Source organism: Macrosteles quadrilineatus, unplaced genomic scaffold (assembly GCF_028750875.1).
Source record: "Macrosteles quadrilineatus isolate MER2022 unplaced genomic scaffold, UCM_ALF_1.0 Scaffold_7__1_contigs__length_78375512, whole genome shotgun sequence".
In the NCBI taxonomy this organism is placed as follows: domain Eukaryota; kingdom Metazoa; phylum Arthropoda; class Insecta; order Hemiptera; family Cicadellidae; genus Macrosteles; species Macrosteles quadrilineatus.
Window position 1 is genome coordinate 41,005,731 of NW_026542600.1, and position 25,365 is coordinate 41,031,095.

Consider the following 25,365-nt stretch of genomic DNA (forward strand, 5'->3'; position numbering starts at 1 on the left):
ACATCCCATTTCTGTTAAAATTACGGTTCAAAAGTTATTGTAAATTATGTTATTTTCGCATAATAACTCCATAAAACAATGAAAAATAGGATTTTAGAAAAAAATCCGGTTTTGATTTAACATAGTATGTTATGGCCTATACAATTTTGATAGCTTTTTTATTTTTTTATGAATTTTGATTTTTAATGGGGATTTTTCCATAAAACCCCATAAAATAACGGAAAAATAGGATTTTCCCAAAAATGGCACAAACGATTTTGATAAAAATTTAGTATGTTATAGTTCTTTATATTCTGAACAAAATAGTACAAATCCCATTTCTGTAAAAATTACGGTTCAAAAGTTATTGTAAATTATGTTATTTTCCCATAAAAACCCCATAAAATAACGGAAAATCGGATTTTCCCAAAAATGGCTCGAACGATTTTGATAAAAAATTTTGTATGTTATAGTCCTTTAAATTCTGAACAAAATTTTACAAATCCCATTTCCGTATATTTACTCTCACCGCTTACACATGATAAAGGTTGTTGACAAACTTATGGGAGAAAGTATGTGTCAGAATGCTGATACCGTTTATTTATTTATGTTATTATTTTTGATTATTTCGTGATTCAAGTCTGCCAACGATGACACAAACATATCAGCTGATTAGCTGCAATTATCATAGTTAAATATTTCATAACATATTTCAGCGCTGCCTTATGGTATGTAGCGTTTAAAATGCACTGTGATAACTGTTATGCACGATTCAATTTGCATTCAAAGATGCTAGCCGCGAGCACCATCCCGTCTACGCACCACTTGGGACTACGGGTGTAACCTTTGCGCTGTATATACAAAATTGTTAACAGTTTTCAACTGTGCTTCCGATAAATTCTACATTGACCTTTGAATTACTTAGTCCTCAGTGTTTTTTTTTTTGTAGCAAACTTCCTGTTTCAAAATCGGATGTTCCCAGAGTTTGGAGTTTGGATCCTTGAGAAGTGTCGGTTTGATTTTGACCGCTCAGACATTTACGAAGGCTGGTTGATTTACAGAGTGGTCTGGCCGGGGTTGCGTGGAAGTGTCGTGATTGGTTGTGGGGGCGGGGGCAGCAGACGCTGCCTTGCCATTGGTCTACTGGGGGGTGGTGGACGTCGAAGGGTGGAATATCCCCTGGCCAGTCAAATATTGGAGTTGTATCGCTACTGATCTTTGAATTGTTTATACATAGTATTCGATTAGTACGTTGGCCATATTGTTCATGTGATGTTTGAGGTCCGTCGTGAAATTAATGTGTATTTTAGTTTCATTCGCTAGTGCTAGTGCCTTAGATGGAGATTCGATACTGATACTAGTTTCGCAATTTAAAGTATTTTCACCCGCGTAGATGCGTAGATAGGAAATATTTAGTTTTCATCCCATTTTTAACAAGGTAAAATATAGTTAGTGTATTAAAAGATTTTTCTCACACTTCAAAAAATTCCAAGCTGTTCTCAATGATTTGAGCGTCGTAATAATGAAATATTCGAAATAATCCTTAGTAATCTGTAAACACAAGGGCAGCACGCAGACAGCCATCTTGGATTTTCATTTTTTATCAGGTTGAATTACTAAAAAAGGGTTACAATCCAGAGTTACTTTTCGCCTTCATTTTCGTTTTCAAACCTTGTTTCCATCTATGTGATTACTGTAGATAATATTTGTGACTGGAATATTCATTAAACAGTTATGTCAATTTAAACTTATGTAGTAATACCTCTCGGTACCTACACAGTCTTTTTAATACGATAATATAATTCGTCAAAACTTTTCGTACTAGTTTAAATTTAGTTCAGAACAATGTGTGCGTTTTACGACTTGACGTAATGTACAAATTGTAATACATTTTAACCTTTAATTAAAAAATTATAAACTTTACTCCAAAAATAAATATTTTACGGATTGTCACTTCAGAACCGGAATTACAGTATTAAATTTCGAATTCACAAATTTTTGAATATACAGTACTGTAATCCTATGGTATATCAAAATCTATATAACACTCGCTCGTTCTAAAATCCATTATGGCTGATGTAAACTTATCTTGTCTGATCAAAGTTTGAATGTACGTTTAGTCGTGTTGTTCTGATGGTGCGCGACTCAGTGGTCGAGGACCCAACGGGTTGTCAGGTGTGATGGAGTACTCTTGGACTTTGGTAGAAAACAACGGGGGTGGAGGTGACCGAGAAAGTAACTCCCAGAGCCCTACACACCACCGTCTCATCGTCGACTCTAGGAGGATCCAAGGTATACAATACAAGCAAATTAGAACATCCGTCTCTACTACATACTCTGGAAGAACGTGTATTTGTTCTTAGGTTGAGACAAAACATATAAATATGGGTCTAAATACCTGTCCGCGTTTCACAAATGTATACACAACTATTAGAACATTTTATACCTGATTCAGCGGTGCTTAGATGAAGATATTTAATTTTTTGGGGGTCCATGCATTTCCCAGCGCAACAATGGAAACAAATTAAAACATTACATTTCGTGATAATACATAATCCCTAATAATGAAAACATTTTAACTGATAATGCACTGTTTAACAACCTAAGCACCGTTGGATTAGGTATGTTTTGTTCTAATGGTCAGACTTGTACGAAATTTGAAGTCAATCATTTAAGAGGTTCAAAAGTTATGTAAACGTTCATAAAAAAATAACAAGCCTACAGAGTAGTCCTACAGACAAAAAAGGCATTTAAACTCACGTTTATATGATATTTTTTATTGACTGGCCTAATGAACTAATACACAATTATTTCCACGGTTTTTGTAAACACCTGTAGATTTGTCGGATATGACATTTTTGTTTCTATGTAGTTTAACGTAGAGCATTTCTTTTCGCCTGTGTACATTTGTTATTTAAACAACAGCTGATCATTGCTTATAATTAATAAGTTTGCTGTTTTGTATGAAGCGGTTCGGTTCTTTTGTTTGAATGTTTCGGTTATTTTTGTTAAGATGGGTTGTTAATCTTTAATTTTTCTGATTTTTCTTAATTTTCAACTCTTACTGGTTATATTAATTTTACATAGACTCAACAAGTAGCTTTATAGATTTTTGACGCTTTTGGATCAGTCGAAGACAACTTTATGGAATGTTTCTGTTTGTTATATGTAGAGTGTGTTTTATGTTTACTATTTTGTTTTTATCATTTTATTATTTTTTAAATTGATTATGTGATGTGGAAAATGCTCCTAAACTGGTTACTAATTAGGTTCAAGTACATTCAGTCTTCCAGTTAAAATTAATTTGTATTTAAACCATTATTAGTAATTATTTTCCTTGTTATAAAACTAATTTATCAGAACAAACTATACATGTTTTAATTATTGCTTGCCCTGCATTGTAACCAAATAGTGTGGCGTACATGTAAGATTTCCCTTTATCATTATTTTATTCGCCACCTACGAACTCTTGGCTAACCGAACTCGATATGAAAACATGTGAAGGAATATTATGTAGTGGAGTTGCAACAATGTAAAACCTTGTATATAATTCGTAAAGCGTTTGCAATAAACATTATTATTTTCTATTACCGGTTCCGAAGACAATGAAATAAAATTGACGGTTAAGTACTAAAATACTACTACTACTATAGGTACGATGGGGAGCGAGCTGGTGTAGTGGTTTGAGTGCGGGACTTCAGTGCATAGAGGTCCCGGGTTCAAATCCCGCCTTATAACCAATGGATTTTATCTAAGTGATAATGGCGCAACCTCTAAGTCTAGCCTGAAGTAACGTGAAAAAAACAATCCCGGGCTCATGCCTAGCGTCCCAGGGGAAAAACAAAAAAAAAAACCTACTGTAGTCAGCTCTAATTCGTGCAATGTCTGGTAGTTTGTAAGAATAGACTAAAACTATCGGTGAAAAAGACACAACCCGCGATAAAAACACTAACTTGAAAATAATAGATTTTGACATCTGGCTTTGGAAGTTTATATGCATGAAAAAAAACCAAAGCAGCTGTTAAAATAAAATGCCTTCAGTAGTAGTACAGGGCTAATACTAATTAGGGATTTTATTCTAAAAACAAACACTTACACTTAATTTTCACTTAACATTTTCACTTAATTTGCGCTGAAATATTTATTGCGCTCACCAAACGTACCGACTGTGATCATATGATTTTAGGCTCTGTCTTTTTGGACCGATCCCTTTAAAATGCCGTTTGCTTGGAGAACACCGAAATATAATAAATAAAAACGCCTCGTCGTTTACTATTTCTATTGGTATAGTGTTTATACATACCGAATGTCAATAGTTTTTTGGTTGGATAGTAAAGCGTTATTTGCATTTTATATGGTTTAAATGCCTAAAAATGACAAAATTTCGAAACATCGTCGCACAGTTTTGTCGACTTTCTGTTCACTCTGTCAACTCTAACAAGAAACCCGATTATCGTGAGAAAAAATACGACTTTACCATGATCATGGGAGATTCTTACGATGCATGATCAAAAAAAGTTGTTAACGGATGTTGTTGCAACCACGCTCTTAGTTTTGGCGGTTTTGAGTTTTTTACACACTTTGTGTTGTGTTGTGTTAACAACAAAAATAACTTGTTCTCCAGGAATGGATTTGTGATCGCCGCTTTACCTCATCATCAGACCATGTCACCAATAAGCTCGTGCCTTGTTGGTACCAAAGTACCGGAACCGACACTTTTATCTCGGTTCTCGGTGCTTCCCCAAGAACGGATGTAGCCGAAAATTGCCTTCAGGTACACGTCTACACGTCACAAATAATCTAGATTAAAAATATTTCCTTGTATTATACACAGTTTTATCAGCTGAGTACAGTTTGAAGGTATATCCCTGTTCCGTACATATGGTTATGTATACATTTTTGCTGTATTACAAACGTTAAAACTATTACCACCCAAAAGAAGGATCGATTCGCATTTGTTGCATGTCCGCTGGAACTATTACAAAAAAAGCGTGTATTTTAAAAATCAATCCTAATGAAAAATTTGTCGTTATCGTCGTATTCAATTTATCATTGAATATATTTTAAACCTGCCTTCAGATTTTATAATGTGACTAGAAGCTTATAGTCTGTAGTATCTGAAGTCAATGGTATAATATACTATGGGAGTTAGCAGTATACAGAGTCATATATGCTAAATGACATCCGTAGAAGAAGTTATGACTAAAAAAATCTTTAGTCACTGTTTCCAGGTCCACTAACCACAGGTGCCCATCCCCCCAAACCCAGAGGCGCAATCCCCCCCCCCAAGCCAAAGGTGTAGCCCCCCCCATTTATACTGCCGTATATTTAAACCTACCCTCCCCCCGCCAATTTTTCTGTAAATTTCCCCTTTAACTCATAAAACGAGCATTTAAAGTATTTAGTAAAAGTTGAGGTAAAGAAAAACAAACTTTCTGATAATCAAAATTAAATGTTTAATAGTAAACGTCATTTAACAATATATCATTATATCTAACTAATGGACGAATTAGAAGTTTTTCAATTTAAAATTCAGAATCTGTATTATCAGCCAACAGTTACTCAGTATTGCAATAGAAAATGTCTTCAAAACAATATACTTGGTGAATTACTCTACTCCAACACAGTACTGTAACTGTACAATATATTAGGTGGCGTTAATTTTACGGGGCTTAAGAATTCAAACAGATTTAAGTGCATTAATAATACTTTGGCAAAAAGTTGGCTATCTTATTTCAAAATTATAGGCAGAGTCACGAAATAGGACAGACTTGTTGCTCGCCACTCTTAGGCTTCCTTCTACAAAAAACGCCGGACAAAATACCCAGAATTCCTTAATTGCCACCAGCATAAAAGGTTTTTGTGATGAAGTAATCTTATAATAAATTCATTTTGATAGCCCCAGTATTGTCTCTTATGACTAATGATGGTAGAAACGCATCTTGTCAGACAATCCTTAATAATATACGTAAGGTATATGTAAGGTAGAGTCGAATTTTTCTTGCTACATATGTTCTGGCGGTTCTTTAACTCCACCATCGGAGGCTTACAAAAGGATCCACTTCTGGAGGTGTCGTCAGAATATGTTACAAATATTAAACACGAAACACGAAACGATAACAGATAGGCCTATCAATTCACGCGTGTACATTGCCGCGGGCAGGACTGGAAGTAAACTGAATCAGGTTATGACGGAAAGACGTGGTCTCTGGATTGTCGTCTGTGTTATCAAAAGCTGATATTGGACTAAAAGTCGGGACCACGTAAGTTTGCAGTTAGTGGTAGCCAATCACAAGACTAGTGCGACGTTGCCACATCACCCATTGACAACACTAATTAAAAATACAAAGCTATATTTTCAATTCAGCTGGTATAATTAGATTTGGCAACACCATGCCGTTCTCATTGGTTCATTGAAAATATATGGTATATGGTTAACAGGCTCCTCCCTCAACTGCAAACTTATGTGGTCCCGACAATAATTGTAGTGACGAAGGAGAGTGTTGAAAATGTAATGGGATTCATAATTGAGTTTTCCATTCAAAATTATTGACAATAATAACCTATTTATATGCTGGATATAAATGATGGTCTCGAAATTATACAGTACTGCGCGAAAGGAAATTTATTAAACACTTCTGAAGAGTTTGAAATTTATAAATACATAAAACTAGGGACAGCACACAATTTTTGAGTGAAAAAACTCGATTAACTATGAATTCCATTATATTTTCAACACTCTTCTCAGTCATTACAATAGTGCAATATCAGCTGTTGAAAACGCAGACGACAATCTAGAGACCACGTCAGTCCGTCTCCGTCATAAACCTGAACCTGATTCAGTTTACTACTTCCAGTCCTGCCTCCTGCCGACGGCAATGTACATTGTACACGCGTGAATTGATAGGCATATCTGTAATCGTTTCGTGTTGTGTATTAAATGTTTGTAACGTATTCTTACGACACCTCCAGAAGTGGATCTTTGTGTAAGCCTGACGATAATGGAGTTTAAGAACCACCAAAACATATGTATCAAGTAAAATTCGACACTAGAATATTAAGGATTGCCTGACAAGGTGTGTTTTTGTTTTTACCATTCTTAGAAGCAATCTTAATTACGAATGGCAAAATGTTGTTGGTGTTGATAGTGAACTACTTAGAAACACTTTTCAGGCTGCTTATACAAAATTATACATTCATTATGATAGCTAGCAAAAAAATGTCCCCCCAAAAGGCCCCCAAAAAAAGTCCCCCCCAAAATTCCTGTGGCGCAAACGCGCCACAGTCCCCCCTCTGGGCACCCATGCCACTAACGAAGCAATTTAATTTTTGTCAAATTTGCGAAAGAAACATTCTATCATTTTTTCCTGCCTACTGTGTCGTTTAAATGAACCAAACCGTTTTTAGTACGTGTCTAGTGTTTGAGTTATTTGCACACGGGTCCCTACCTTTAACACACAAACTATGTGTGCATAATACGGCAGTGCGTGCCCACACCCAATAACTGTTATTTATTGCCCTATAATTCCTCCTGTAAACATTCGTCCCCCAATCACCACAACCCTCCCCATAATTTGTTGACTGATCCAATATTAGCAACTCAAACTGATTTACTGAATATACTTTGGAACTGTTAAAAACATAATGCAAGTAAACAAAATTAAATTGGCTTTGTTATAGGATTATAACTGCCGGAACGTTGATACCCGTAGTGTATGTATATATATTTTTTGTAAAACGGATTTTTTAATTCATGTACCGAATTGCTACATGGTATTTGTACAAGAAATATATCTAGCTAACTATTTACCTAACTAACTAATAAATTATAGTAAACACTTTTGTTTATACTCACAGTTTTGTTTTAAAAGTTGTTGCTCGTTTTAGAAAAATACATGTTCAAACAGAATGCAGTTTTTTTTTATAAAAATTGTAAAAATTTAGCTACTCATGATTAGTTTAATTTAATTTAATAATATTAACCACTGAGATCGCATAAATTTGCCTTAAAATTATTGTAATCTAATTCAATGAATTTATTAATTGGGGAAACCCCTGTAGACTAGTCCACAAAGGTTTGTTCAGTGACCGATTAATTAGTTTTCCAATTGCAGAAGATTAAAAGCACAAACAAATTCCTATAGTAGAAATTTAGATGACCAATGGTCACCTTGAAACATCACGTATTTTATTTTGATATGTTAATACAGTGTCCATTCATTTTTTCACTGCCAGTCTCAATGAATTTCAATTGTAGTTTTTATATTTGATATACTAGTCAATCAATGGTGTTAAATTTTTCGTATTGGCAAATGTAATGTTTGCTGTAACTTTGGAAAAGTAAACCAACATTTGGTTTATCGATAGTATACCGAAAATGATACACAATTTGAGACTTAGGATCGCAATTTTTCCTGCACATTGTATGTCATGGATTAACCTATGAAATTAAATGTAATTATAGCACGGCAATCAAGTGAATGATCATGAGACCTCCTGATTGAGGTGTTAAAATGAAGGTTTAGTGGCTCTCTAGGGAGTCAAGATTTAAGTTTGCCAGTTTCCCTCCAATTAAGTTAATGATCATTAACTGAGCCTTTGATTAAATAATTTATTAAGTTAACACACAAACAAATATTTAAAATATAATTTCATTATTCCGTAGTACTCTAAGTTATAAACCTAATTACAAATTTTCAAAAATATGTCTTTATAAATAACACCGGCATGCTGCTTCAAACGATTGTATGTTGTGTCCAATTTAACATTGCTCTTACGGGACTAAAATCCAATATGGCTACCTTAAGCTACAAGTTTGCATTGGGTCGTATGTTTTAGTTTGACTACAAGTAAAGTCGACATCGACCGAGTTTAAAGATAGACGAGTCTCGTGGGTGGTTGGTTTCGATGGACTATCGACCAAACTCCCAAGGGTGGGCTGCTAGCTGCTACCAACTTGTTGGATTCGATAAGCAATGGAAGCTAACATTCGGTCGTTCATTGCCGGGAATACTTTTGGACTATGTTTTTGCATTTTCCTTTATTTTACACAGTACTTACACACAGGTCTTCCCCTACAAAAAAATCTTGGAAATGATTTTATGGAAATTTAAGCAAAATAGTTTTCATAAAAAGGGGTGATGTGTTTATGTGGCTTCGGGAACATTGAAGGGGGCGAAATTACCATGATTGCTCCTCAATTTATGGAGTTAACTGGAGAACTGCGCCAAACTTAGGTTTAGTCTTATCTGTCGTGGCTACTGCTACTTGGGCGGAATCTGGAGTTACGACACTAAATAAATACATGTTAGTACAAAACAGAAGATGTCGGGACTTTTGGTAGATAAGTAAAAGGTGATAAAAACAGAAATGAAAGAGTTGGAAAACACAAACAAAAATAATAAAACAGAAATCAAAACTGGTTAGAGTATACGATTGTATGTGTGCATGTACTGTAAGCTGATGGCATCAGTGATGATTTTTAGCACCGTACCAAAATGTAAACCTCGGATCTACAATATATTATAGAGACCGTACGCAAAACCTAAATTCCACCAACGCAGCAAACCTGCAGATTTAGCGAATTTCAATTTGTCTGGTTGGATTAAAAAAAAAATTCCTTAATCATAATAGAATGATGTATTCCCCGTTTGAATAACATTAAGTTTTACGAGCACTTGGGTTTGCTGCTACAGGGAAGAAAAATGTGGTTTTTGTGTTAATAGTATACTACCTATTTTTATAAGACGCTAGGCACGAGCCCGGGACTGCTTTTCACATTAATTCAGGCTAGACCTAGGGGTTGCGGCATTATCACTTAGATAAAATCCATTGGTGATTTGGCTTGAACCCGGGACCACAGGGACCGAAGTCCTGCGCTCTAAACACAAGCTCGCTCCCCCAATACTGTAGTATACTATGAAATAAATAAATTTGCCAAATGTAATCAAAATATATCTATAAAGAAGTAAACTGCAACAGTTTAATTATAATTCATGATGTAGCCCCTCCCTGAAATGTCTAATTAGACAAATATAAGGTACATACCTTTAAGGCGACAGTTCATATGTTGTCGATTCTTTCTTGGTAGGAAACCACCCGACGATGCCTGAATAGGCGAAGCATGTTGTGAGTTTATCTACAACATTTGAACTGTCGACGTAAAGGTATGTTACCTTATATTTTTCTACAACAGTTTACTTTTTCTCCGTAAGAATAAAATGGTCACTTTTAATGTACTTTTTATGTCTCAATAACCTTTAATTTTACAACCATGCTTTAATGTACAAAACTATTTGTTTCTTTAGCTCTACATGATGGCTGTAATAAACAATTATACATGAAAATATATATGCATAAAAATATATACGGTATACACATTGATTGATAACGATTTAAACAAATGGTGTTTTGACCTCTAGGGACATCACAAAGAATAAGTAAATCGACCCCGGGTCTAGGTCTTACCGTGCCAATTACGGTAATAACTTATTACCTATATGGGGAATTCGTTAATCAAACCAACCAAAAACCAACCAAGCAATAAAAAAACATACGATCGTTATATAGCGCAGGCATTTTCAAAAACTTATGTACCGGTGTAAATGAATGTTTCCTAAGTTATATTTCCTGGTCGCAGGGTATGTCTTACACCGATTTTGGAATTTTTGTCTACTAAATAATCCACTAGTAAGTCAGAATACTAGGAAAGAATTTAAAATGCCGAAGGAAGGATATTATGAGGGCTTAAATACCTTACACTCGAAAGTCATAGAGGTAGTACCTGTAGCACAGACAATGGAATAAAATAAAAAATTAAAGTATTATATTGTCTGTGCCTGTTGTCTCTAACTTCTAAAGATTGGTTACATTTTTACCAGAAAATTTGTTAAGTAAAGTGTCTTAGCAAAAGGCCCAACTCGTCGCGCAACAGAATGCAAGGGTTTGCAAGATTTCTGTTTTCACCTGCTACATTGAAGGTAGAATCAAAGTTAAGGTCTCATATTAAAGAGGATGAAATTTTCTATAGTTCTTTGTTTCTATATTTCAGTTATTTTAAATACACACCATATAAACTTGAGTTGTAGTACAAGAAAAAAGAGTCTTTTCAACTAGCCTTAACTTATAAAAAAAAACGTTTTTTGAACATTTGAAAAACGCAGAACTATAGATTGGTCTTTGTACTACTATAAGCCGTTTAGAGTGCGTAGCTATCATTATTTGTTAATTCTAAAACAGTAATCTTGGAAACGTCTGCAAGCGCTTCTCGCAGCGCTGTCCAATGGTGAAACATATAGCTACTGAAGCCCGAGCTGAGGTAAAGCGCACCCTTAACTTGTAATACAAATGTGGAATGTACATAAGGAAGTACTATCTTCCACATAATTTAGTAATACAAAATGGGTCTCTACCTGTACTGAAAATCTTGCAGAAAAATTGTATGTATGATAATGACATGTAATTTTTAATATTTTTACACAGTGCAATCGTGTCTGATGTTTGTGATAGGCAGTTTCTATGCATGCCAAGAAATCAAGTCATTAATCTTAATATACCTAATTTACAACTTCTCAATAATTTTATTGTATTCATATTTTATCTTTAAAGGGTTTCATTTTGATACTAGGTTTATTGATTTCGATTATCAATGGATTTGAGTTTAAAATGTTGTAATGGTTGAAAATTAGACCTGTAATTTCGCTTTTAGGCTAGTTAGAGACATATAACAGAGATTTGTTAGTTGTAAGAAATATTAATTGTAAAAAAACATCGCGTTTTAGGAATGTTTAAAGGAATGGATTCAAACCTCTATCCCCCCCCTGGATACGCCACTGGCAATATTATTACTCAAGGTAAAAGTTTATTACCTCGTTGATACTTCAGTTGTATCTCCCAATAGCTATTATATCTTGAGTGATACATTTTTGGGGGATTCAAAAACTTTGAGCTTCTCACGCTCAAAACCCCCTCCCTCCCTTTCACCCGCTATGTCTCATGAAAAGGTAATTTATTTGAACTATTTAAGTAGTATAAATACTACTTTATCATAAATTATAGTACTAGAAGTTAAAGTCGAAGCTCAATGTCAAATGCCAAAGTTTAGTACAAACTGGAAGTTACATAAACTAACTGCCATTGTAACTTGGTTATTATCTGAGGTTTCACATGCTATATAATAATGCACTTATTTATCAAGTCACTATTTTATCGCTGTAGGTATTCGTTCGTTAAGTGAAGTGTTGGGAGTTGAAACCTCGTCCTTGAATTGGACTGAATTACTGTACATTATTAATACAATTCATTGTTCACACTCTCGCCTTTCACTTATATTCAGGTTGAAATAACTACTACCACAGTGGAGATTCTTAATTGATATATTTGTTATGATACATTTTATAAGAAATACGTTTACGATTGTAATAAAAAATATGTTTTCTGTTTATGAACAAACATACTTAATATAATTCAGAATGTTTGTTTTAAAAGAAAAATATTAAGGTCGTGTTTTCGTTTTCATGACTAGAAAAAGTGAACACTTTGCTCTCGTATGTACACGTTTTTTGCAGCTTTGCCGATTACAACAAATTTTAAACCAGCTTGGGAATTAAAAAGCTATCCCGATTGAGGATTTGATTTTCTAGAACACTAAAGTTGTGTTTACATGTTTTCAGCTAGCGGGAGAGTCAATTGACTCATAACTGTAGCTGATTATGCACACATTTCTTTTATTTGCATACTGTGTAAATATGTCAATTAATTATGGTCTATTGCCATGAATTTACTGTAGTTTGAATCAGCTTTAACTGTACTAATTTAAGGTTAATAACATTTTTTTACAGAGTATTTAGTTTCAGCCCTGTACAGCATGTGGTTTTGAAGTTGTTCTGAACAATTTCGGAGTAAAATGAAGTTTATTAGGAGAGAGTTTTAGCTGTGTTTAAAGTTTGTTAGGTAACATTTGTTTTTCCTATCAACTTTATTTTTAAACTCCCTCTACGGCCCTGCAATTAGCCTATAAAAACCATGTCTAATTTACATATTTTGACAATTAATTTTATTACCTATACTGTATACTTAAAAATTAAAAAAAAATATTTTAAAGATGATATATTTATTTGTTTTTTTTTGTGCCCGAGATATTGCTTGTTAAAATCCTTGAAATCTATTATCATTTCAAAATCATTTCATTTTCAATTTTATCAAGAAAACGAATGAGTCTTTTGTGCCAACAACAACATTAATAAAATGTGTTGTTGGTTAATAATTATCGTAGATAATCTCGAATCATGAGGAGTGGAAATGCCCCTGAAGTGGTTAGGAACTAGTCTTCTAGTTTAAATAAAGTAGTTTTTCTGCGAATAGGTTTCAGCTCATTGTTTTGTACTAATCAATCTCGAATCGTATGCATAAACACCTTTAGAAATACTGTAAAAGGTGTTTGTTTGAATTTCAAACATCAGACTCCATTTTCCTACGGTTACCTGACAAAGTGGGCTTCCTTGCACTGATTATAGTATGCAAAGTAGCTAATTGCTGTATTTACTTACTTTTGCCATTTTGTTGACCAATAACAACCTGTAAAATGATACCAAACTCAACTATAGGGTACTTCCCATTTGAACATTTTGAGCTACCACCTAACCCCTCTGGAAGGGGCAAAAATGTCAAAACTAACCATCATCATTTTTGTAGCCCCTTGTATTTAAAAGGTTACCGCAAAACGATTTCAAATATCTTAAATATCTAAAAAGTTAAGGGGGGCGCAAGCTAATTTTCAGCCACCCTCATGGTTAGTTGGATTTGAAACGTTTTAGGGCTCAATTTTGTTATTAGTGGTCCGATTTTGGTTTTCTTTATGTCAATTGTTTAGTTTTGTCAAGACCTGTAAAATTATACCAAACTCGAATATACTTGCCATTTGAAAATTTTGAGCTACCCCCTACCCCACTATCCCTAAGGGCAAAAATTTCAAAATTAACCATCATTGTTTTTGTAGCCCCTCATATCTAAGAAGTTTGTCGCAGTCGATTTCAAATATCTCAAATGGTTGGAAAGTTAAGTGGGGTGCAAGTTACTTTTCAGCCACCCTGTATATGTGATCGAATGAAACTATTGTTGTTGTAATCAACGTATTGTCTCTAAAAAATCTACATAAATTCAGAATAAGCAGTGGAAAATAATAAACATATTTACTCTGAATATGTTCCGCTAACGCTGCGAAACTTTGTAGTAGTCCACATTTAGTCTGTGATCAGTTCCAGTGCTCACTTTGTAATGTTTAAAGCATTTTTTGATTCTCTTGTAGAATTTTAAGACACATAGCTGTGATTGTAATATGCACATCGTGCCGTTAAATTATTGGTTTGGAAGTCAATTAAGTAAAAGTTAAATGTTCTAATTATGATTTTTGCACTAATATGCCATGATTTTGATTATTTAATTCATATATAATCTCGCACTCAACCTTGCACTTTGAATACACTCTATTAGTATTTACATAATGTGTGGGCTTTACAATAATATCCCAATTATTCTGGGTATAATGCTATATTTACTGGGTTAACATACTTTTAAACTGAATAAAATAAACATATTTTTACTAGATACTAATTACCTTATTAAGAGTAATATATAATTTCACGGGCTGTATGGCGTATGAAAATTCCTGGTCTGCAGTCAACTATGTTGGAAATATATCTAATACAAATCACATGCCGCAGGATCCATTGACTCGAGATACGCGTGATACAAAACTAAATAAATACCTAATATACAGGGTGTTTCTAAATTTGTCTGGACATATTTTCTGGACTTGTTCCTTGGGCTAAGACAAACATAAAATGCCGTATAAGTATGGGTCTAAAATGCCTAGATTTCTATTTGTCGGCCTGTTTGTGATTTTATGAATTATTTTATATCTTGGGCATTTTTTCGAGATAGAAATTTCAAATGACAAAAAAACCGAGTTATCAGTATTTTCTACATTCGGATACGCAATTTAATAGAACTTCCATATTGTTTATTATTTGTTATTTTACAGAGCAGTACATGGTAGTCCTATTAAATTGCGTAGGTCTACCGTAACTAAATGTAGAAAAAACTGATAACTTGGTTGTTTGTCATCAGATTTTAACAAACGAGTTCTTATTTGATTTGGATTTAAATTCTCAATCTTTTTGAAATGAAGAACAATTTCCTTAATATTTACGGTTTTCATGAAATTTGGCACTAAAGATTTTTTAAATTACCGCCATATTAAAACGGCTTGAGATATTGGAACGAAACTTTGTAAGCTCTTTTTACCTACTAAAATACACATTTATACCAATTTTAAAATTTCTATCTTAAAAAATTCCCAAAAGAAATAATTATAAAAAATCACAAACAGACAGAAATCTAGGCTGTTTAGACACATATATGGCATTTTATGTTCGTCTTAGCCCAAGGAACAAGTCCACAAAATATGTCCAGACAATTTGGAAACACTCTGTAAATAACAACTGTATATGGGATAGATACAAAATAATTGGTTATCCCCACAAGGTTTTATAATCATGCAGTATTTCTATCTATTTTACCCGGTAGTAAAAATATAGACTTTAGAAATAGAATTAAATAATCGCAAATAAATGTGAGGCATACTCCGAATCCTCCATTAGGTTAGTACAGTATTCATTTGTTTATTTTAAATGACAAATTATTTGAAAGATACAATGAAATACTAAAGATGGCTAGGCTAGACCGTTAGCCATGATTGGTCTAGGATATACGTACGTCAAGAGGTTGCTTCCTGCAAATTTGCAAGAATGCGAATGTAACAAGAACAATTAAAAAAAGGTTATATCTTTATTTATTATTGTCGTAATGGACAAAAGGGAGCAGTGACGGCGATATACATTGTTCCCTTGTATTAGATTACCTAACTGTTGGTACATTGTTACCGTTATGGATTTTTTTTTAAGAGTAAGTAATCGACTGATCAACACAAGTATATTGCTAATACTGTTTTCATAATTCATTATGTTATAGTTTTCAGTACATCCTGTATTGCAAAATGTGTTACGATTTAAGTACAATTAACGAAATATGAAGTTTCTTTCTATCAGTTAAAACAATCGTACTTTCCAAATATGAATACCGCCGCCGCAGCAAACCTGCAGACTAAGCGAATTTCCATTTCCCCGACTGGATTTCTACTAAAATATTCTCTTTAAATTTTCAGATTCATTTCCTATATAAATAACATAAATTTTAATGTGTACTTAGGCTTGCTGCTACATGGAAGGTATTGAGGTGGTTTTTTTTTATTGAAATGTTCATAGCTTAGTATAAAATAAACGAAATTGCCTAATTTGATTTAAATGTAAACATAAACAAACAAACTACAACAGTTTATTTATTCTCCATAAGAATAACATGGAAATTTTAAATTTACAATTTTTTGATTTGTCTCCGTATCCGTTATGCATATAACAACGCTTTATTTTACAAAATTATTTCTTTTTTTAAGCTCTACAAAATGGTTTGAAAATAAATTGTGAAATTTTGTGTTTTTAGGGTCAAAAATGGGAAAAACCAATTTTTACCCCATAAAACCTTCCCCATAAACCCCCGTATTCCGATCATGCTGGTTCGCGAACTCGTTCGAATAAACCTAGGTTTACACGTTTGTACCAAACTTCATAAAAATCGGATCATTTTTGCTCGGGTTATCGCGCTAACGGACACAGACATATATATATTAATTTGAACGAAGGGAGTTTTTGGCCTCTGGGGACCTCAAAACGAAAAAGTAAATCGGCCCCGGGTCTAGGTCTTACCATAAGACCTACGGTAATAGCTTATCTATATGGGAAATTCGCTAAAATCAAAGCGAGCTTTTCCCATTTCATTGACCCCGGTGTCCGCACTATATAAATGTCAGTGGTTCGTACCATAATTATGGAGGAAGGGGCGATGAGAGGGTGGGAGACTGTCGTCGCGTGCCCGCTACCCAACTACCAACTAAACGGTCATTTCACCAGGACAGGTGGAAGTCTCGCACGCCATGTTTGGTCGATAGCCTATTGTCAAATTCTTTATCGAGGGAGCTACTGCATGCTTGTTGACCATTGAAACCGATTCCAAATATTAATTCAGGGGCAACGTATGTTTACGTGTTGGTGCGGGTAAACATGCTCACCACGTGAGATGTTCGTACTTCAAACCCTCGCGGAGGGTTGTCTAACTATATTGTGGGATGTTCATGAAAAATATTCATGTCTCATGGTATTTGAACTTAAAAATTTACAGCATTTGAGTGTACGCTATTTGTATAAACGGAAGATAATGTACAGTCTTTGTTCTTCTTGGAATAAAATTAACACCCCAATATTTTTGGTGGGTAACTATTTCACTTGCGAAACACTTCTAAAATAAATGGTCAACAATGGGAACGCTCATTATGAGAACTGATTAACATAGGAAATGTCCACTATTGCATAACAGTCTTGGGACCGCGACCACGGTAGATGTTCCCGATATTGCTACGACCGCAGGATACGTCAACAATTCTCCACGGAAGATGTTAACGACTTCACCACCATTGCGGGGAACAATGGTGATGTTTCTACGGCCGTTAGTCGCTACCATGGAAGATTTTCACGATTTTGCCGTGATCGCAGGAGACGATGATGACGTATCTACGATCGCCAGACGCTACCGTGAAGATTTTAACGATTTGGCCGTGATCGCGGGAAACGATGATGACGTCTTTACGACCGCCAGACGCTACCATGGAAGATTTTCACGATTTTGCCGTAATCGCGGGAGACGATGATGACGTATCTACGACCGCCAATCGCTACCATGGAAGATGTTCACGATTTCACCGTTATCGCTGGTGAAGCAAATCCTCGACCGCAGGAGATCTTCAAAAATGTTCCATCATCGCAGGAGACTCATAACTTATTTCAATGTTATTAAAAGTTGCTAAGACCTATTCACCTAAAGTTGTGATTATGAAATACAATGGGTCGCTTATAACATCAGTTTCCTTTTGGATATGTAGGATTTTTGAAACAAGCAGAGTAGAAACGCTGTTCCCGCCTACAACACAAATTCTCTCCAAAATAACCCCTAATGGTTTTGGAGTATTCACTAAAAATCATTTTACAATTAATATGTTTCGTATTAAATTGTGTAATCAATTCTTATGAGCATGAACAGCAAGCTAACATAAATTATCATATTTCAAGAGTTCATAATTTCGTCCGGTGTCACAGAAAACATACTACTATATTCTTATAGTAGGTTATAGTAGTATGTTTTCTGTGCCGGTATTTATTAACCAGTTTTCTTTCAGAAAATAAATCGAACCAAATATTAACATTTAAATCAGTACACGAATTTCGTTGGAGTTGTGAGTATCGATTTAATTTGAAATACTGTTAATTTATTTTAGGGAGAAGTGACTTTGTGGGAGGAATTGACAATGAGGCCTTGGACTTTAGCCAACTTGAAGACTTCATCAATGACGACACTGATGAAAATCACACGTAAGTACCGGTATCAATTACTGTAGCATTAAATATCTGTACCATGAACATGCGAATCTAGCAAAATATATCTAATACATTCTTTTTGCATTTTTTTCTTTTTTTTTTAATTATCCATTTTTGCTTAAGTTAACTTCTTATACGACTGGTACCAAAACTGTCAAATTGAATAATTAACATTCAGGTCTGAAGAATACTTCAGTACCAGTTAACAATTTGTTGTTAATTTTGATATTTCTGTTAACAAATTTTCTTATGTTTATCGCTTGAATGGAGAGGATAACAAAAACTATATAAATCGTCATCAAGGTTGCAAAAACAATAAAAAAATTGTAACAAGCAAAGATTAATATTGCATGAATTGTGCATGTGCAATGGCAATGAGCTATTGAAATGTTTCTGATCTCGATGTAGTTTAAGACAAACATAAACTTTATACAAAATTTACAAAGACAACTTTTTTAAATTTCACAGTATCTGAAGCAGCAGGTTTGTGGTCATTTTGAGACTGGAAATCTAAATTCCAGTTTCTCAGAATGACCACAGGCTTACATCCCTAGATGTAACAAAGGTTTATCAACACACAATATTCCATGTTTTGGGTTATGAACACCGAGACATTTTTCCAGATATTTCGGAGACACACTGACCAACAATGAAGGACGTAACCTCGCCACTGTTGTGGACAGTCACAACCATCTCAAGACAGTTGGTAGTCAGCCTCAGCCAGTGGCCTCGGCAGTGCTCAGCACCCCGTCATCATCCTTCCCTCAGCCTACATCCTCTGTGTTAGTAGATGGATCATCATACACTCATCCGTAAGTGTTTAACACCACCAGTTGACAAGGTTATACAGCTAAGTATTTGTAGACGTTTTAGATCGTAAAACACATCAGAATGTTTTGGGATCTCAATTCTGTACTCTCATCAAAAGAGATATCAAGCAAGATTTTTCATTTTACATTTGTGTTTGTGGATGCCTGTGAACGTTACTGAGATCGTAATGGATATGTTGACGATGAACGAAATACGTATGTTGAGGCAAGATATCTGTTGTGCCTATGTGAGTGGAATATATATATATTTTTTTTTGTCCTTGGACGCTAGGTACAAGCCTTGGAATGGTTTTTCACATTACTTCAGGCTAGACCTAGGGGTTGCGGCATTATCACATGGATAAAATCTATTGGTTATTTGGCGGGATTTGAATCCAGGACCTCTAGAACCGAAGTCCCGCGCTCTAACCATTAGACCACTCCCCCCACTCAAAACTTAATATGAATTAGATTAAAAACTAGTCACAATTCTTCTTGTATCAGCCTGTTATATATACTATTGATAATAATGTTAGAAACTCAAATTTTATGTAAACCAACCTCAACCTGATTTATTGTGTATTAATGATCCTCTTGATTCTTGTAATGATTCCCGATTTAATTTTTTCCTTAAAAATTAAGAACGGTTTTTACCTTAGGAGTTATAAGTTTTATTCCCCTAACAATTTTTACTCCTTTCATTGAGTATAATTTATCCTTATCCTAACATTGTTGGAATGTATGTAAATTATCACCAATTCCTGGATATAAAGATAGCCCAGGATTTTTTTGGATATGAACACACATTCCTGTTAAAGTAAATGATAAAATCAATAGTTGGATTGAATTCAAGATTTTATTAAGGTCAATGTAAAACTGAACTGTTTACAAAAAAACAAACATTAACAATAATAAAATCAACATAAAAATGTAAAATATTTAGTTTGAAATAACTGACATTTAATATGATGGCAAAGACCAGAAGGAAGAGTAGACACTACACTGTGATCAGCTGATTCTAATTTTAAATCAAATATTTTGTATAAAAGAATGTCTTTTGCAATCAATACGTTTTCAAACCCCTTATAACCATCATCTATCCATGCAGAAAAAAAAAATACTACTGTAGTAGTGATGAAGATAGGTAAACTGGTGGTCCCAAGAAAAAGTTGTTTCAATTTATTTGTTTCTTACTGAAATGATCAATTTTAAGATACCGCCTGCATGTTGTCTGTTGAATGTTGAATCACCCTGTATTCAAGCAAACTACTATCACCATATGTCATTTATTTATTCTAATTACCAATACATGCTATATGAAATGCAACATAATCTATCACCTGTGTTGTTAATAACCTCCATCTACGCCACTGACCTGAATCAACCTCACAAAGTGTCTGCAGACAGATCCGCACAAAATATTTTTTTTTTTTACTGCAATCTATATCCTTTGGCTTTACTGATAATCATACTATATAAAATATATATATAAATAGTTCTTCTTCTGCTGATCGTTTAGCTTTGAGGTAGATGAAGTAGCTTTAGAGTTTCAATACATCAGTTAGTCTGTTATTTCATTTACCTATCAATATATAATCTACTGTTTATTTCTTACTATACTATTACTTTATTATTATTGTTATCAGTATATCAATAATGGCAAGCTATGCTTGAGGAAAGGGCTTGACGGAGACGATGCCCTAGAATGTGATGGACCTTGCCATCATTGGTAACACATTTAATGTGTAGCAGTCAGTAAATCTGAGTATGCGTTATTCAGTCAGAATGTTTGCAAAAAATGGTTCAGTCATAGGTTCAACTGTTCTGTTGCTGCTTTCGGTCCTTTCAACATCTTGATGAGTAGCAAAGTTTGCATTACTAGCCCCTGAGGACGAGCTTAAAAGTCTTGTACAGTAAGTGTAATTACAGAAAAAAACTGACATCGGGAAACTCAATGACCAAACAAGTAACTTTGAAAGCCTCTTATTGATAGCTTAGAAGAGGAAATGGATTGTTTGAAATCAAGCCATGACACATTGTATGAATATAAAGCAGAATCCCTTATTGAAGAGATTAGTGATAGAAAGAAACACTTTTGTAACATTATTTTACCTTTTAGCGAATTTCCCTATAGGGAAGTAGCTATTACCGTAGGTGGCACGGTAAGACCTAGACCCGGGACCGATTTACTTTTTCATTTTGATGTCCCCAGAGGCCAAAAACACTATTCGTTCAAATTTTTATATATGTATATATAAAATGAATAAATAAATTTAAAATTCCCATGTTATTCTTATGGAGAATATTGTCAAATGTTGTAGTTTGCTTGTTTATGAATATATTTTGATCAAACTTGGCAAATTTATTTATTTTGTACTAAGCTATCAATATTTTACTCAAAAACACACTTTATTAGTTTCCTTGTAGCAGCAAACCTAGGTACTCGTTAAACCTAATGTTATTAAAATATATTTAACTGAAAATCAATTCATACAAATGGAAATTCGCTTAGTCGGCAGGTTTGCTGCGGCGGGGGTATTTCTTAGTTTTTTAGAGAGTGGATGGAAAATGCTTTCACAAACACAGGTGCCCAGCCTGTAGTGTGAGACTCCTGCATTGATCTGACTTTTCACTAAAAAAAACACACAAAAAATGCTTCTATTCTTTTGGACACAGACCTGGGATTGTTTGTCTCATTTTTTCAGGTCAGGCTAACTTGTGACTTATGCCCTTTTAGGACTCACACCGTTTCCGGTATTTCTTGATTCTTGCTGCGGAGAATCCCCTGGACGAACAGTGACAAATAGGTCCAATTGTCCTCACCCTCCATCATCATCAGGATGATCGTGTCCACCGACAGCAGTCCTACATGGAGTTGAGCCTTGTCATCAGGAGTGCCCGGACAGTAGATGCAATTTGGGTGACGACCTTACCCATCCTGAACAAGAACTACCGAAAATAGTCATGACCTGTCAGAAACTGGGTGAGGTAACAATCCACCACCCTGTACTGCAGCCACAAGTGTACGGAGAAACCACGACGTTATTGGCTTTCCCAACTATAATGGTTTTCCCGTGGGCCGAGTATACTCATTGTCCGTGGGCCTTCTGCTGTGTCATAAGTATCCAGACCCCGAGGTAATCAATGTTTTCCAGAGCGTCCATTATATCATACTACCTCGCAGTTCGAATTAAATTCGTCAAATCACATCAAGTGTTACAAGCAGCACTGTCTGACGAGAGTAGTGGTTGAAATCCTCAGCTCTTATCATGGCTCGCTTCATCTCCTCAATAGTGTCGACCGTTGGCCACCCCTTTCTGAAGCCATACTGTCAGGTCCCCTGCAGCAACCTGGAATGACATAAGTTGGTAAGGTATGAACTAAGATCAATACTAGGAGGTCTGTGAGAGGACGGTAGTTTTGGGTTTCTGTTCTCCTTCCCCACAAGCACAAGCCTAGCTGTTTTCCAGCACTAGGGAAGCATTTCCTCAGCCAGACACGCATTGTACAATTGTATGTGCCCAAAAGGATCATAATGACTGATAGAACCTTTTAGAGAGCCTCATCAGGTCCAGGAGCCGTCTTGTTCTTCAGGAATAGAACCACAGTCTCCAATTCCTCAAGACTGAATTGTGGGACGTTGTCCACCCTTCCAAACTCTTTCAGTGGGCACATGGTGTGAGTAAGGAAAAGGGGGACCTGACTATCGTTCCCATGGCCCCCCCTCCTTGACAGAAAGTGGAATGTGGGTGCTGAGTTTCTGGGGACATGTTTGTAGCCCAGGCCCCTTGGATCGGAATCTAGATTGTCCTTCAATTCCTCCCAGCAACTGAATTTGCTCCCTATGTTAGTCTGGCAGAGACATTCTCACCACCTCGTAGGTGTCCGAAGTCTGCCTACGAGTTCCCTGGCCCTGCTAGCATGTCATCTGGCTCTCAAGGTAGCTTTGAAGCAATTCCGCAATTTTGGCAGTCCACCTGTCCACGGGTCACACTGGGATTGCCTGTAAGACATAAATTCAACACAGGCCGAGACAATCAGTCCCATAAAAAAAATTTAACTGACGTCTCTCTATTGAGCCATTCTAGGTGTGGCAGGCACCACCAGTGCTCCTCGTAGGATTGTTTCAGTGAATTCTTTGTTGACCCACCAAATAGGCACTTGCCGAGATGCTGTGACTTGTCTCTGATAATCCTCCAGGACTCTCCACTCTATGCTCTTTGGCAAAATTGACTTAAATTCAATGGTTATGTCTTGAATCGTTTCCCTCATCCTGGGGTAGTTGGCGTGTTGGCCTCATATATTACTACAAGTCCGGCTCTGGCAGCAGCGTCCAGGGTGTACTTTCCCCAGAAGTTGGTGGTGGCCAATCGTCTGCCACAATGATATGCCCTGTGATATTGGGCATGCTCTCTTCCAGGCGGTCTGCCTTCTCGCAAAAGTCATGGATGGCCTTGGTGGAGTAAGGTAGACACTTAAGTACGTGGCCTCCCTGCACAGAATCAAAACCAGTCCGCCGTTCTTAGCGGATCTTGCTCTTGCACTTAAACTGTATTAAGTGCACAGAATTCAACAGTACCAAGTCTAAGATTATTAGGGAACAAAGAAGATAAGTCTCTATGCTGGTATTAGAACTGTGTGCCGACACCATGTTCAAACTGACTGAGAAGTGAGTCAGCCGTCCTGAATTGCTCAAGGTTGCACTGAAGGATTCTTATCTTTTTGGGTGGGCTTTTTCTTGCTGAATTCCAGCTTTAGCATTCAGCACTCCACTGCCCAGACCCTGCCACATGCTTTGTGTTCTTATCAGTGAGCCCCACTCTTACCTACCAGGAACTCGACTTGGTACTCCTTATGGGTGTGACCTTATCCCCCCCCCCTTCACACACACACACACACTGAAAGCAGTTCTTGGCTTGGTTGGGCTTTCTTGCGGTTTCAGGAGGAGTGGCTAAAACTAAGCCACCTAAAAACACCTTGTTACTTCCACCCTCTGTCTGAGCGTGCTTGCGTGCAGTTGACTCAACCAAGCCTCAAATGCTGGAGTGCAAACATCTTGTCATAAATCTTTTGATGGAGGGGTGGAGGTGTCTTGGTAGCAGTTAAAAAATAAATTCTCTTGATTGATGTGGATACCAATATTCAATACATCTTTGTATTATTCCCGAACTATAAGCTACTTTTAAGCAGTGTGTATAATTATCAAAATCAATCCACACCACTGGACTTGCAAACTGTGACTGAAATGTACCTTGGCCTCAGCATCAGAGTGGGAAGCAGATTTTTTCAATCTAAGTCTTTCTGTCATCAATCTCTGCAATGAGGGATTCCACTTTATGTTCAGACGATGTTCCTCGGATTGATTTTAAACGATCCACTTCCTCTTCCAAGCTATCAAGACAAGGCAAGTTACTGGTTTTGTCATTGAGTTTCCCGATGTCAGTTTTGATTTCGGTAATCCCACTTGCAAGACTCCTTAGCTCATCCTTAAAGGCTAGATGTCAACTTTGCTAGTAAGTCATCCATTTTACTCAAACAGATATTGGCCAGATCTAAAGCAGGGTCAAAACAGCCGAATCTATGACAGAACCATTTTTTTTGTTACCATACATGATTCCACACAATTTTATAGAAAACTGATGGTTTTAGTTGATGGATGTATATATTTTTATTTTTAATTTGGTATAGGTCTAGTCATGGATATTATAACAGAAACAACAGGGATCATAATCATAAACCAATGATAACACTTTTAACATATATATCATATCACGTTTATTAGCACATAAACGTACAGAGGTTATATATAAATGCACAGGTGCTTCGTCATTCTTCTTATAGCCTAATATTATATAATGTCCTTTCTTAAAATGTATTTAGTAATAATGAATAAAATAGTTGTTTAACATTTGAGGAACTCTTTGTATAGACTAGCCAAAAGGTTTAATAAAGAAGATAATGTCAAGCTTAAAACTAAATAATAGGATTTATGGAATTTAATTATGAATAAAACATAAAATTGTATAAAACATTTA

At 35.5% G+C, this 25,365-nt stretch overlaps 1 protein-coding gene across 6 annotated transcripts in view; it reads left to right on the top strand.

Moving 5' to 3' along the window:
- LOC128997987 (myelin regulatory factor-like protein) overlaps positions 1-25,365 on the top strand; it is an 83,149-nt gene that overhangs the window by 17,255 nt on the left and 40,529 nt on the right. For all 6 annotated transcript variants that reach the window (XM_054423876.1, XM_054423877.1, XM_054423881.1 and 3 more), the window contains exons 2-3: positions 18,422-18,515; positions 19,145-19,333. In XM_054423876.1, the coding sequence (XP_054279851.1) occupies positions 18,422-18,515; positions 19,145-19,333 (283 nt within the window). The remainder of the gene's footprint in view (positions 1-18,421; positions 18,516-19,144; positions 19,334-25,365) is intronic.